At 38.5% G+C, this 13,945-nt stretch overlaps 1 protein-coding gene across 1 annotated transcript in view; it reads right to left on the reverse strand.

Annotated features, from left to right (window-relative positions):
• Positions 1–13,945, reverse strand: part of LOC105537034 (phosphorylase b kinase regulatory subunit beta-like) — a 95,959-nt gene that overhangs the window by 51,720 nt on the left and 30,294 nt on the right. Inside the window, exons 2-4 of the mRNA XM_011976516.1 lie at positions 9,261–9,350; positions 6,681–6,819; positions 3,293–3,392 (exon numbers count right to left, since the gene is read on the reverse strand). Coding sequence (XP_011831906.1) covers positions 3,293–3,392; positions 6,681–6,819; positions 9,261–9,350 — 329 coding nt within the window. The remainder of the gene's footprint in view (positions 1–3,292; positions 3,393–6,680; positions 6,820–9,260; positions 9,351–13,945) is intronic.

Raw genomic sequence — 13,945 nt, forward strand, 5'->3', positions numbered from 1 at the left:
CAATATTGATTTGTACAGTCAAATCTCAGTAGACAAATTAAAGGCTTTTCATATGTCTCTATTTACTTTTTCTCTATAACATTTTCTTGTTGCCATATTCTGGTGGCAGAATATTAATGATTTTTTTTTTATTTTGACTTGAATTACAGGCCTGAAGAAGAAGATTTGTTATCACTCTTTCTATTATTTTTTTTTTTTTGAGGCGGAGTCTCACTCTGTTGCCCAGGCTGGTCTCGAACTCCTGACCTCGTGACCTGCCTGCCTCAGCCTCCCAAAGTGCTGGGATTACAGGCGTAAGCCACCATGCCCAGCCTATTATTTTCTTTTTCTTTTCTTTTTCCTTTTTTTTTTTTGAGACAGAGTTTCCCCTCTGCTGCCTATGCTAGAAAGCAATGGAGTAATCTCAGCTCACTGCAACCTCCCCCTCCAGGGTTCAAGTGATTCTTGTGCCTCAGTCTCCTGCGCAGCTGTGGCTATGGGCACGTGCCACCAAATCTAGCAAATTTTTGTATTTTTGGTAGAGACGGAGTTTCACCATGTTGGCCAGGCTGGTCTCGAACTCCTGGCCTCAAGCGAGCCACCCGTTTCAGCCTCTCAAAGTGCTACGATTTTAAGAGTGAGCCACCGTGCCTGGCCTATTATTTTCAAGTGTAGATTAAAACAATACATTCATGTGATAAAAAAATACAAAATATTAAGTGATCAAAACTGCCTGCAAATTTCCCTGTGTGCATCTCTGCTAAAAGATAGAAGTTGGAAATGCATCTGAAACACATAGTTTAGAAGGGAGAGGGAAAACTACCAATGATAACGACACAAATATTTACTGTATGTTCACCTGATACCAGCCCTTGTGCTATGTGCTCTCTTTCATCCAAGTACTGACCAGGCCTGACCCTGCTTACTTCTGGGATCAGATGAGATAGGGCGTTCAGGGTGGTATGGGGGCAGACACCATGTTCTCTCTATACATTATCTGCCCTTCTCCACCCCCACCCATTCTGATTTCCGTGGCCACCCTCCTCCTGTATCAACCAAAACCTTTTCCAGGATCTGATGAGTGTGTGGGCATTGAGCACCTTAATCCGGCATTCAGTTCATCCCACAGTGCCAGGTATGCTTACCAGAAGTGGCCCACTAGGCACTCGCATTCCATACCCAGCTCCACGCACCAGCAAGCCGGGCTTCTTACCCATTTAAAGTGTGAGAGTAGGTGGAGCTCCTTCGGGTCCTAAAACCTCCAATCATTTGCTTTATGGATGAAACCACGTGGGGTGGGTTTTGGAAGAGTGCCAGCCATCCCGAGGGAAACCTCAGAGGGAACTAGCTACTAGATGGTTCCATCAGTCTTTCACCCATATATACCCAGGTCTAATGACCGATTGATTTACACGTCAGGACCGCTAGGGACTTCCACTAGTTTCCTCCAGCTTTGCCCTGACCAGGCACAGTTCACTATCTTTCAGATCCTAACAAGTGCCCTGGTGCTCCACCTCCGGGGCACTGCCCTGGGTGAGATGGGCCAGTGGTGCGCCCTCAGGGAACCGGAGAGGCCTCGGGATCCCACCTCGGCCGGCGAGCGCGCCGGCCTTCACCTTCACTGCGCCAAGGCAGCTTTCTTGCAAAACACTGACTCGCACGTGCTTTATTTCTTAATCCTTACAAAACTTAATAAGGGTGGTATTGTTGGTATCCGTATTTAACAGATGGAAAAAACAGAGGCACATGGAAATTAAATAATTTGTCCAACATCACACAGCTGGAAACAGACTGGAAACCAGTACATTCATTTATGTTGACTGTCCCGAAAAGAGTTAATATAGTAGGCCTGAGACTGCTAACCTCAGAAAGAACTGTTTGTAAGGTTGCCCCTTGGCTGATAGGTGGATACTCGGATTATGAAAGGGTTTCCACTATTCCCTCACAAGAGTGGCTCACTATACCTAAAGTGTTTACATTAACAACGTGGTTGATACTACACACCTGGTTTCCTTCTGGATGTCTGAAACTTTGGTGAGTGCTAGACAGAGGATACCTACATGGCCAACCATCAATAAAAACCTTGGGCAATAAAAACCTCAAGCTTCTATTGAACTTCCCTGATAGACATTTTACACATGTTACAATTAGTCACAATCCGTTACTGGGGGAATGAAGTGCATCTGTGTGACCCCACTGGGGAGGACTCCTAGGTGCTGGCATCTGGCTTCCTTCAGACTGTGTTCCTTGCACCTTCACCCTTTGCTGATTATGCTTTGTCTCCTCTCGTGTAATAAACCATAGCCACAATTACGATCATCTGCTGAGTCATGTGAGTCCTCCTAGTGAAGCATCAAACCTGCGGGTGGTCTTAGGGACCCATGATGCATTGATGTATACCTATGGGCACTTACTATATTAGGACCTGGGATCACGGAGATGTAGATAAGTAACGGAATAGCCGTTATATTTGTATAGAGCTTTATAGTTTTTAAAATGTTATGTATATTATTTTCTTTAATTTCCACATATTCCTCTAAAGCTGTTTTCTTTTTGTTTTTTGAGATGGAGACTCGCTCTGTCCCCAGGTTGGAGTGCACTGGCATGATCAAGGCTCACTGCAACCTCCCCTGCTCTCGGATTCAGGTGATTCTCCTGCCTCAGACTCCCGAGTAGCTGAGAAAACCAGTGCGCACCACCATGCCTGACTAATTTTTGTATTTTTAGTAGAGATGGGGTTTCACCATGTTGGCCAGGATGGTCTCGATCTCTTGACCTCGTGATCTGCCTGCTTCAGCCTCCCAAACTGCTGGGATTACAGGCAAGAGCCACCACACCCGGCCTGTAAAGCTGTTTTCTAAGCCTATAATTCCTAGTCTCTTTGTATGTAAATGAACGAAGTGTTACATTTTTAAACTAAAGTTCACTTAAGCCAGAGCAATTCACATGTCTAAAAGTAATTCTGACAAGGATATTCTTTAACTAATAAAATACTGGTTAGAATTATTGATATTGTGAGGTTCCTGAGAAACTGGGTCTTTATCAAGCAACACCAGATGCAAAACGCAAACAAATCAAAGTCTAAATAACAATTCTCAATCACCTCTCGCTTAAGGTGTTTGTTCCTTCAATCTCAGGATTTCAAACCCTGGGCTAGAATGGCAAAGGCTGTTTTAACCTATCTAGTCCGCCCTAGGATGTGGCTTTCCCTTTGAAAAGTACACATTCTTCTTCAGAAGAAGCCATTGCTATACTAGTTAAATTAATCCTTCAGAATGATAGGAGAATTCCCATCCACACCACAGTGTTTTACCTTATCGGCCTGACGCATATAGCAGTAGAGAATTCCTCTCATGCATTTTATAGCTGAGTGCTCCAGCTCATGGGTCCTTCCCTTGTCATCATCAATGCGCCTGGGTGAGAGAGATAACTCATGAAACAAATTGGAAATGCATTTGAAAAGGAAGCAGAACTTCTGATAATTAAGTATTTAACTATCTGGCTAATCCTGTGTTCTGGTAACATCTACCAATTCTGTCACAGTGAAACTCCATTTTCCCAGCAAAAGTAGAAATGCTGCAATGAAAAAAAAAATCCTATGATGAAACTTAGGTAGATTTTTCCTTCTTTCAAGGAGGTAAGCCAACTCCTTTTAAAAATAGTATACAATATTTCTACAGTGATTTGGCTAAAACTTTAAAGAATATTTCCATTGGAAAAAAATCCAGCAACAGATTGTTTTAAACTCACTGTTATGAAATAAAGCCAGTTTTTATTACCTATCCCTGTAGGTTATGCAATGGCCACTTGGATGTAAGTAGCAGCTACAAGTTAAGGTAGGTGCTGGCTTTCTTTGCTCTGCAGTATGTTCAACACCGTCAGGGCAGGCATTTAGTCACAGTCAAGGATGCCTTCAACTAAGCACATATCCCGGATGATACATGATGTATTTTGGCATAAAGTTTTATATTCTCTGGTTTTAATTTAAAATCAATTGAGAGTATTTTACATCTCTTGCTTTTAAAAATAAAGAACAGCTAAAATCTAACTATTAAACTAGGTTAAGATGTTACCTCTGTCCACAAGTTGCTTTTTATTATAGATCAGTAACTTTTCAAAGGTGGATGAGAGTCAACCACTACTAAAACATAAAAGTGACTTATTCATTGTTTCACTTAATCTTAACTAAAAATATCTGATAATCACTCTCACATCATTAAAAAGTATCACTTCTCTCCTTAAAAAGTATACTATAATTGCCTCCCAGTTAAATCATAGATCACATATACCATTCACTATTGGGAAGAATGATTATTATTTTGACACAGTATGGCGAATGTCAGTAAAAAGTAAGTTATTCATCATTAGCACATCATACCTTCTTTTTCATGCTGGCACTGCACAAAAATTAGCATGAATTTGCTCTATACAGTACTTTTCCCATTGAGGTCAGACATAAGTGTTTTAATAGAGGCATATTCTACATAGACAGTGTGCCTGCAAAGTAAGGACTTTAAAGTCTCTATCTGATTTAGAAGCATTCTGGGAAAAAAAAAAAAATCAAATTTCGAATCTACAAAACAGTTAAAAGGATGCTATAACTTAGATTCACCATCTTAACATTAGCTTGCATTCTCTATTACATTTTCTTCATTGTTTGAAAGTAAGCTACGAACATCATGACCCTTCACTCCTACACACTTCGGAAGTATCTCTAGAAAACAAGATTCACCTACATAACCATAATACCATTATAATACCTAAGAAATTTAATACTGATACTATAAGATCTAATACATAGTCTTGGCTCAAATGTTGAAGTGCCCCAAAAATGAACTTTACAGTATTTTTTTTTTTTTTTGAGACGGAGTCTCACTCTGTCGCCCAGGCTGGAGTGCAGTGTGCCGGATCTCAGCTCACTGCAAGCTCTGCCTCCCAGGTTTACGCCATTCTCCTGCCTCAGCCTCCTGAGTAGCTGGGACTACAGGCGCCCGCCACCTCGCCCGGCTAGTTTTTTGTATTTTTTAGTAGAGACAGGGTTTCACTGGGTTAGCCAGGATGGTCTCGATCTCCTGACCTCGTGATCTGCCCGTCTCGGCCTCCCAAAGTGCTGGGATTACAGGCTTGAGCCACCGCGCCCAGCCTACTTTACAGTATTTTTAAATGCATGATCCAATTAAGGATCATGTATTGCATTTGGCTGTTGTATTTCTTTAGTCTCTTTTAACCTAGCCATCCTCATACCTATTTCCTAGTCATCTGTAGTACTGACATTTTTAGAGCCCAGGCAAGTTGTCTTATAAATAGCCACAATTCAGCTTTGTCCAATTTTTTGTTCATATGTAGACTCATGTTAGATAACTTGGTAAGATGTTAGCACAAGGTGTATTTCCCATTGTGTCAAACCAGGAACAGCAATTAACATCAGTCTGTCTCATTATTGGCTTTACCACTTGGTGAAGGTGCTACTGATGCTCCCTGTACTCCTAAGATCAGTAGCAGTTTTACATTTAATAAAGCCATATTGTCCTTACCTAGAATATTTAAGGAAATGCTTTTAGTGATGTCAGCATTCAAGTGTGCTAAAGAAGACTACTGCATATGATCTCAGTGTTTTTCATTTTAAAATCCAACACATCAGTAATTTCAAACAGCTAAATCATGTTCATGTGAAAGATACAATTTTTAAATCAGAAACATAACTATGGGTCACTTTCAGAAAATTAATATTCAGAAAGTTAATCTTACTAATCTTAATTATGGTTAAAATGTATTACCACTGACTATGTGTTAGCATCCACATTCAGTGCTTTCTACATATAATGAAATAAAGGAGAAATTCTGTAATGTCAAACTATTTCTTTTTTTACTTTACACAATTTTTTCACTTACGACCAGACCTAATAACAGATACTTTGCTGAAGTGCAGTGATAAAACCGGAAACTGGGTAAGGGAAAAGAATTCTGACCCTGGCTCTATCATTAACGAGTTGCATCATTTGGAACAAATTTGTTAAGGACTCAGGGCTCTAATTTTATTACCTGCAAAATTTAGTCATCATCAGTTCTCTCCCTGATTGAAATCAATCAACACAATGAGAGTGTGTAGGTAGTTCATTCTACCAATGACTAATAATGCTGATTTAGAAACCTAGAGACAAAAAGTTTTGTTCACAAAGTCATAAAATCTTAGAACTGGTCTGATATAAGCTTTTAGAAAAATGAAATGGTTTAGGCCGGGTATGGTGGTTCACACCTGTAATCCCAGCATTTTGGGAGGCCAAGGCTGGCGGATCACTTGAGGTCAGGATTACGAGACCAGGCTGGCCAACATGGAGAAGCCCCATCTCTATCAAAAATACAAAAATTAGCCAGGCGTGGTAGTGCATGCCTGTAATCCCAGCTACTTGGAGGCTGAGGCAGGAGAATTGCTTGAACCCAGGGGGCAGAGGTTGCAGTGAGCCAAGGTCATGCCGCAGAACTGCAGTCTGGGTGACCTCATCTCAGAAAAAAAAAAAAAAAAAGAAAAGAAAAAGAAAAAGAAAATGAAAATGTTTGAAGGCCTAAAAAGGGATGTGAGCAGCCATAGGTTGCACAGTAAGTCAGCAGCAGAGCCAAAAGATGGCTGCTCAATTAGTCTTGGTCCTACAAAACCCTATTATCCATTCTCAAAGTTACTAGGAGAGCACACACCAGCTCACCTGTATGCAAGAGCCAAAGCCCAGGCCCCAGCAGCGCAGTATAGACTGTCCTGGATCTTGGCCTTCTGGTCACCACCACATGTTTTAGTGGGAAAGAGACCGGTAGTTGGACTTTGATACAGCAGCAATGTTGACTTGACTGCAATTGAGGACAAGACAAAGAATGAACTGTACAGCCAGCGACTTCCCTTGGGCTAAATGTTTTAATCTTCTTTGGTTTCCTCATCCCATTTCTGACAACTTTGTTTCTAAACTTGCTATAGTATAATACTTCTGAAGATGTGGAAACAACAACATGTCATTCCAGCCTTAGCGGGAATCCACCCTACACAAAGAAATCTTTCCAGTTTTTAGGAAAAGACTTAGCTAATTAGGACTTAAAAAGCCTTTAGCACATCCCTGGTAATGTCAATGTGTGTTAGAAATCTTATTAGGACAACATCAGGTACAGAGGGAAAAAGAGATCAAGCAAAAGACTAAGTATAATAATTTTTAAAAATCAGTTCAATAGGTAAACTTAAAGCAAATGCACAAGAAAGAGTAGCATACATTTAGTAAATCACAAAGCCACCTCAACTGCTACAATAAATGATCAACAATGTAGGAAGGGCGAGGGGAAGATCACAGAACAGGCTGGAATCCTGTGTTTCACTGATGGCTAAATTGTGCCTGGTCTTCAGAGGAGTGTACAGGATTCATTTTACTTTATTGTACAGATTAGGAAAATGTTTAACATTTTAAAACTGAATTCCATCCATATATAACATGAACACAGCAGCAAATAAATAATTTTTTATGAACATTTTACTTAAATAAGTCTGAAATTAACATTTTATTATCTTTTATAAATGGGCTTTAAAATAGGAAAACACACACACTAAAATTACATTTACTAAAAGCTGTTTTATTGCTATCTAACTATAAATGGATGGGTAATGCTTTTCCTAAAATGCATTACACTAACCCTATCTAGATTGGCAACTACCTTTTTGTTTTGAGACAGGGTCTCGCTCTATAACCCAGGTTGGAGAGCAGTTGCATGATCATAAGCTCACTGCAGCCTCTAACCCCTGGGCTTCAGTGATCCTCCCAACTTAGACTCCCAAGTAGCTGGGTCTACAAGCAATCACCACCACGCCAGGCTAATCTTTAAACGTTTTGTAGAGAAGGAGGGCTTGTTATGTTGCCCAAGCTGGTCTCAAACTCTTGGGTTGAAGCAATCTTCCCATCTTGGTCTCCCAAAGTGCTAGGATTATAGGCATGAGAGATCACACCCAGCCATGTTATCTACTTTTTGGGATAGTTTTTCAAAGGTCGAAAACATTCTGTTCTGTCACAGAGATTTAAAGAATTAAACTTTCTTTTTGCTTTTCTCAGACTAAATTTATCTTTTTTTTTTTTTTTGAGACGGAGTCTCACTCTGTCATCCAGGCTGGAGTGCGGTGGCACAATCTTAGCTCACTGCAACCTCTGCCTCCTGGGTGCAGGTGATTCTCCTGCCTCAGCCTCCTGAGCAGCTGGGATTACAGGAGCACACCACCACACATGGCTGATTTTTGTATTTTTAGCAGAGACGGGGTTTCTTCATGTTGGTCAGGCTGGTCTCAAACTCCTGACCTTGTGATCCGCCCGCCTCCGCCTCTCAAAGTGTTGGGATTACAGGCGTGAGCCACTGTGCCCGGCCTCTAAATTGATCTTATCATAATCATTTCTTTCAGAAAACCAGGGTATTTATTATTTTTCCCAGTGTAAAGAATTAGTCCTAAGAGTTCAAAGTACACAATTTACATTTAAAAAAGTTCTCTTTAGCTAGTTATTGCCAAAAAGATAATAAAATGGGCAACTTAATGCATGCAAGAATCTTGACCAAAATAAGTGAGATTGAAGTTTTATATGAAGTTGAAATAGATGAAAAGTCCATTATCTTAGAGGGAGAGAAATCAAATTTTATGTTTTCTGCCATACTAGTACAAGTAAAATGGCATAAAATGTAAACTGACAAAAAGATTAATATGCATTCTAATATATGGTCTGACAAACAAAGAGGAGGCCCACATACACATATCTGAAAGCTGCTTACTCACATTGAAAAACAAAATTTGTAAGGCTGGTCCTGGAAAAACAAAATAAACAAAACACCAGGGCCCTGATATTAATAATACTAACCTGTGATTATCTCTTGTATCTCAATGAATTAGAAATGGATATAAAAAGTTCAGGACTATCTGGGAACCACATTTAGGTAAATAAGCAAATTAATACTTATGTGAAATATTTGTGTATTAATCAAAAAACATCTTCAAGGTCTCAAATCTGGTAACTTTTAGTAAGGTTTAAAAAACACAGAAGATATTGGTGACAGTTTTAAAATTATTCAAGGGCCAGATATGAGCTGCCAGATTCCTTTTATAGTCCTGGTATTGACATACAATTGGAATACACAGCTACTTAAGCACTGAAAGTACCCCAACATCCCAATGACAGAACAATATCATCCATATAATGTACACGATTTAACTAGGGCAAAGGGAATACTAATCGCAGATACCTAAGGACATGTTTTCCTCAGGTTTTGCTCACCAATTCTGTAATAATGGTCCAATTTATCCCAGAGAGTTTCATTATCAGGTCTTGGAAGATTAATGCTTTTAAGAGGTTCATAAACTGAGCCTAAAAGAAAAAATAAAAACCCATCAAATTCAGTCATTTTCACAAAGATAAACAAAGAAAAACTCTAAACAAACGAAGAAGCAGTGCTTAATCTAATTTTCATTATTTTATGTGAAGTACCATACTTTACTACTTGTAAATCTTTTTGCTGGGGGAACAAGAGGGAATAAAGTACCTTTGACAATAAATACAGAAGAACTTGAAAAGTCACAGGATATTCCCACCCTTACCTCCAGCACTCAGTCCAACTAATTGATGTGTATATGATCCAAACAACTAAGTGTCACTAATACTCAGGTGGTAGCCATTTGTCAATAGATTCTAGTTATTAAGAAATATGTCTAATTAGATGACCATAAATCCAAACTTCATTCCTTATGCTAATGTTTCATCACACATTTTTTTCTCAAATGATCATACCCCCAAACCCTCAAGGAAAGAAGATAATGTTCACATACTCCAAAGCCATCCACTCCACGAATATTCAGCTAGGTTCCATGCTGAAATTCCTAATCCTTTACTTTCTCCCAGGTAGATGATATTCTTGCCTTATTATCTGGACTATAAGCAGATCATTTCTACTTTTCAACCTTGGAAACTACTCAAAGGTATTAGCAGAGTCAGCTACTCAAAAGCTAGAAAATATACAATAATCATGATAATTTACCACGAAATGGATACAGAAAATTGTTCACTTGACTAGTGCACTTTCTCAACTGCTAACTGAAAGAAAGACATCTGAACCTTCAGCCATCAGACTAAGTACCATCTCTCATTCTTGTTAAAAGCACTCAGAAATTATAAACATCTCAAGGTCACAAATAATCCACCTCTGGATTCAGGTAATGTATACCATGTAGCCTAAGAACACAGCACAAAAATGAACCTATAATTTACCTAGTGAGGGAAATCACATTGGCATAGATTAAGATTCTGTTTTTAAAGAAAATTAAAGCCTTTATGCTCATAAAATTGCTATGTCCAACACGCTAGTTTAAAGCCAAGGTTTTGGGAAGCCTTTATGTTTAGGCAGATAGTAACATTAAGAAGAAAGTAAAGAAAGAGCCTATATATTCAGGCAACAATCTCATTATCTTCTGTTGAACAGATAGACTAAGTACTGTCTCTCATTCTTGTTAAAAGCACTCAGAAATTATAAACATCTCAAAGTCACAATTAATCCATCTCTGGATTCAGGTAATGTATACCATATAGTCTAAGAACATAGCACAAAAATGAACCTATAATTTACCTAGTGGCAGAAATCACATTGGCACAGATTAAGATTCTGTTTTTAAAGAAAATTAAAGCCTTTATGCTCATAAAATTGCTATGTCCAACATGCTAGTTTATAGCCAAGGTTTTCGGAAGCATTTATGTCTAGGCAGATAGTAACATTAAGAAAGTAAAGAAACGGCCTATACATTCAGGCAACAGTCTCATTATCTTCTGTTGAAAAGATAGGTAATTTGTAGATAAGGCTTGCTCTGAGTGAAAAGAAGATTTTCTTGTAAGAGTATTCACAATGGCACCAACAGGAATGGGTCCACAGTGAGGAATAGAAAGACCTATCAACAGATGGAGCATCAGTACTCCTTTCCCGCTTCAAAGGAAAGGACCCAGCCACCCCCCAGCCATGCCCCTTGCCTTCCTGTATTCAACTAGCTCCCGGCAGGTATAAGTATATGGGTAGCCCAGCAATCAGAAAGGAACAATATGCCACTGCTAGAGCATAAGGTAATAAGCTCTAGGAGTCTATACACTCCCAGTGAAGCTCATTCACTATGAAAGAAAATAAATTAGGTACAAATAATCATAATTTATAAATTGTGCATATGTATATATAAAAACTAAAGGGGACACCTTTGCTGGGGTGAAAGAATTGTGGGTAACATTTCTGTTTTTAGTTAGATCTCTATTAGTAGAGGTAGTATTTTGCTTTACATACAAAAAATATATCACCAACAGTTGAGTATATAATTCCATTACAATTAAATGATACATGAGCATATGGATGCAGAATATGCAAACTGAAATCAACCTGCATCACAATGGTAGGTAAATTGATTTTGAAAGATTGTTTTAATGATATTTAATCAAGATTTTAGATTTTAAAGTATTTATTTTTAAAAGTGGTACAATATTTAAGATCTAAGGGACTATAGTGATTCTGTCATCTAATTTTTCTTAAAAAAAAAAAAAGTTTTATTAGAGGCAACAACAAATAAACAAAAGGAAAATCAGGCCTCTCAAGAAAATAAGAATCTATTCAGTAATAGGAAAAATAGAAGATGTTCAAAGTATAGCAGAAAGGGTAAAAGTAGAATCATCTAAATTACACATTCAAAGAATGCCTACGATAAGAACAGCTTGGTTAGATAAATGTTATTATTTTAGTGATCATCATTATATTGTTTCTAAAGCAACTACATAAAATTAAACAAGGATGTTCTACACAATTTATGGTAAACAATACCACAAATCTAAGTCAAAGGAAAAGTAATCAATGTTAACATTTTAAACAAAAATACGACATCTGGAAAGCATCAATGCCAGTAAAAATGTGAAGAGAGCAATTAATAGAGCATGAACTCCCAAAGCAAATTAAAGAGCTACAAAATAACAGAAAATTCTACTAAATAATTAGTTCCAATTGAAATGAAATGGTAAAATGTTAATTTTTCTTTTCCATGCTTTTCCCATTTGAATTATGTCTATATACAAGCATCATAAAGTAAAATAAAACTTATCAGTGATAGGAGAAAAATAGCTCAGAGCAGACTGAGCTAGGTGAGGTATGCAAAACTTACCAGGCTCAAGAAGACAAGAGTATGGGACTTAATCACACTTTCCCTCCTATGCACCCACACCCAAGGGCTATGTTTACAGGCATTTTTGTTCCTGACTAGCTGCCTTACCCATTATCTTCCAGTTCCTGGAATTTCTGATAAAAAGAACAATATATAGCTAATCAATAGCTTTTGTTATTTTACTACAAGTTATTGGTAAACAACTTAGAAGTCGCCTCTTCCTTCCTTTACAATTCACTTGTAACTGATGCTAATCAGAGGATATATTCAGGGCAGCTTCTAACTATGCTTCCACATAGATTCAGGCTTGAATAAACTCTATAATGAATCACATTTTCTGAATCTAGTTATTTAAGGTTAACATTTTGGCACCCTAGATGAGATCGGAAGTGGACCTCCAGAGAGCCCCACCACCACTTTACCAGCAATTGGCACTTTGGTACCAACGCTACCGGTAAGTCCTCCTTCACCCAACCTTGCCAAAGTCAGCAGGAATCTCTGGTAAGGCCCCTGTTGGGATGCGAATCCACCTGTCTTGATTGTGGATTAAGACTTTATTCAATTCATACATATTCTTAACTAGTTGAGGTTGGAAGTGAAGCTCTATAAAAGGTAAGAGTTTCATTTGTTATTCTCTAGAGATCTGCTGACCTCAGATCTGTGACTTTCATTTTCTCTGATGTTATTTTGAACTACTAGTTGGAGTTTTTCAACTTTTTCTATAGTTTAAACTTTGGTCTTTGAAAAGAGGGAGTGAATCTTTGTGGCTTAAGTGGAAAACTTGTAATTTTAAAAACTGACAAATCTAAAATCTTCTTGAGTGACCAAAATAATAAAAGGCTCTCTATGTGTCCCACTAGGTTTCTGGTTATTCGGGAAGGAAAACAAAATTTATGGACAACTATCTCTAAAACCTAGACTTTGTCCTTAAAGAGTGACCCACCATTAGAAACACCAGCTGGATTTATATTTAATGCTTATGGTGCCTCTTCATGCTACCATTTAAAAAACTAGTCACACAAAACTAAAGATGACCCCAAATTACAATGGTTGAAATAGTGTACTTTTAAAACACCTCAACTGGTTTATCTGTGTTCTCAATTTTAAAAAGCTAGCTCTAAAATAAAGTAACGAGGAGAGCTATTTTCAATGATACTTAGAAGTTTCTAAAAGAGATTCTGACAAAGTTATTTCTTTGCAAAAGGAAAATGTAAAATTGTATAAAGTGACTTTTAAAATGAAAAATGCTGCTGAAATTGTTCCTCCTCCTTTTTCTGTTTATTCTTTATTCTAACTGCTCCTCCCTTCCCTCCTCCTGCTCCTGGTGTACTGGCCTCATTTCAGGAATGAGACAGCAAGTATAAAGAGGTCCGCAGAGAACCTCCAACTGGCCTGCACACTGGGAGGAGTGTGCAATGGGTGGAGCCTCAGGAAGTTCACACTGTTTGCCACAGGGAGGAGCCTGATCTCCCCTGTTCCAGAGTGGTACCTAGGATTCAATCTATGAGGCAGGAAGCCAGCTAGCAGGACTTTGGCTTTGCTGAGACTCTCTGTTTCCCTTTGTTTTCCTTTTTGCCCGATAAATTCCATTTTTCTTGCCCTTTAAGGTGTCTGCAAGCCTAATCTTTCATGGCTGTGTGACAAGGACCCCATTTTTAGGTGAACTAAGGAGAAAGTCCTACAACAGTTTAGCACCCAACATGGGGCTTAAGAAAGGGTGAGTGAGATGCACACCAAATCTCTTCTTCTCTCATTTCTAAGCCTTTTCATCCTCAGACTTCTGAG

Source organism: Mandrillus leucophaeus, unplaced genomic scaffold, assembly GCF_000951045.1.
Source record: "Mandrillus leucophaeus isolate KB7577 unplaced genomic scaffold, Mleu.le_1.0 Scaffold1679, whole genome shotgun sequence".
Classification (NCBI taxonomy): Eukaryota; Metazoa; Chordata; class Mammalia; order Primates; family Cercopithecidae; genus Mandrillus; species Mandrillus leucophaeus.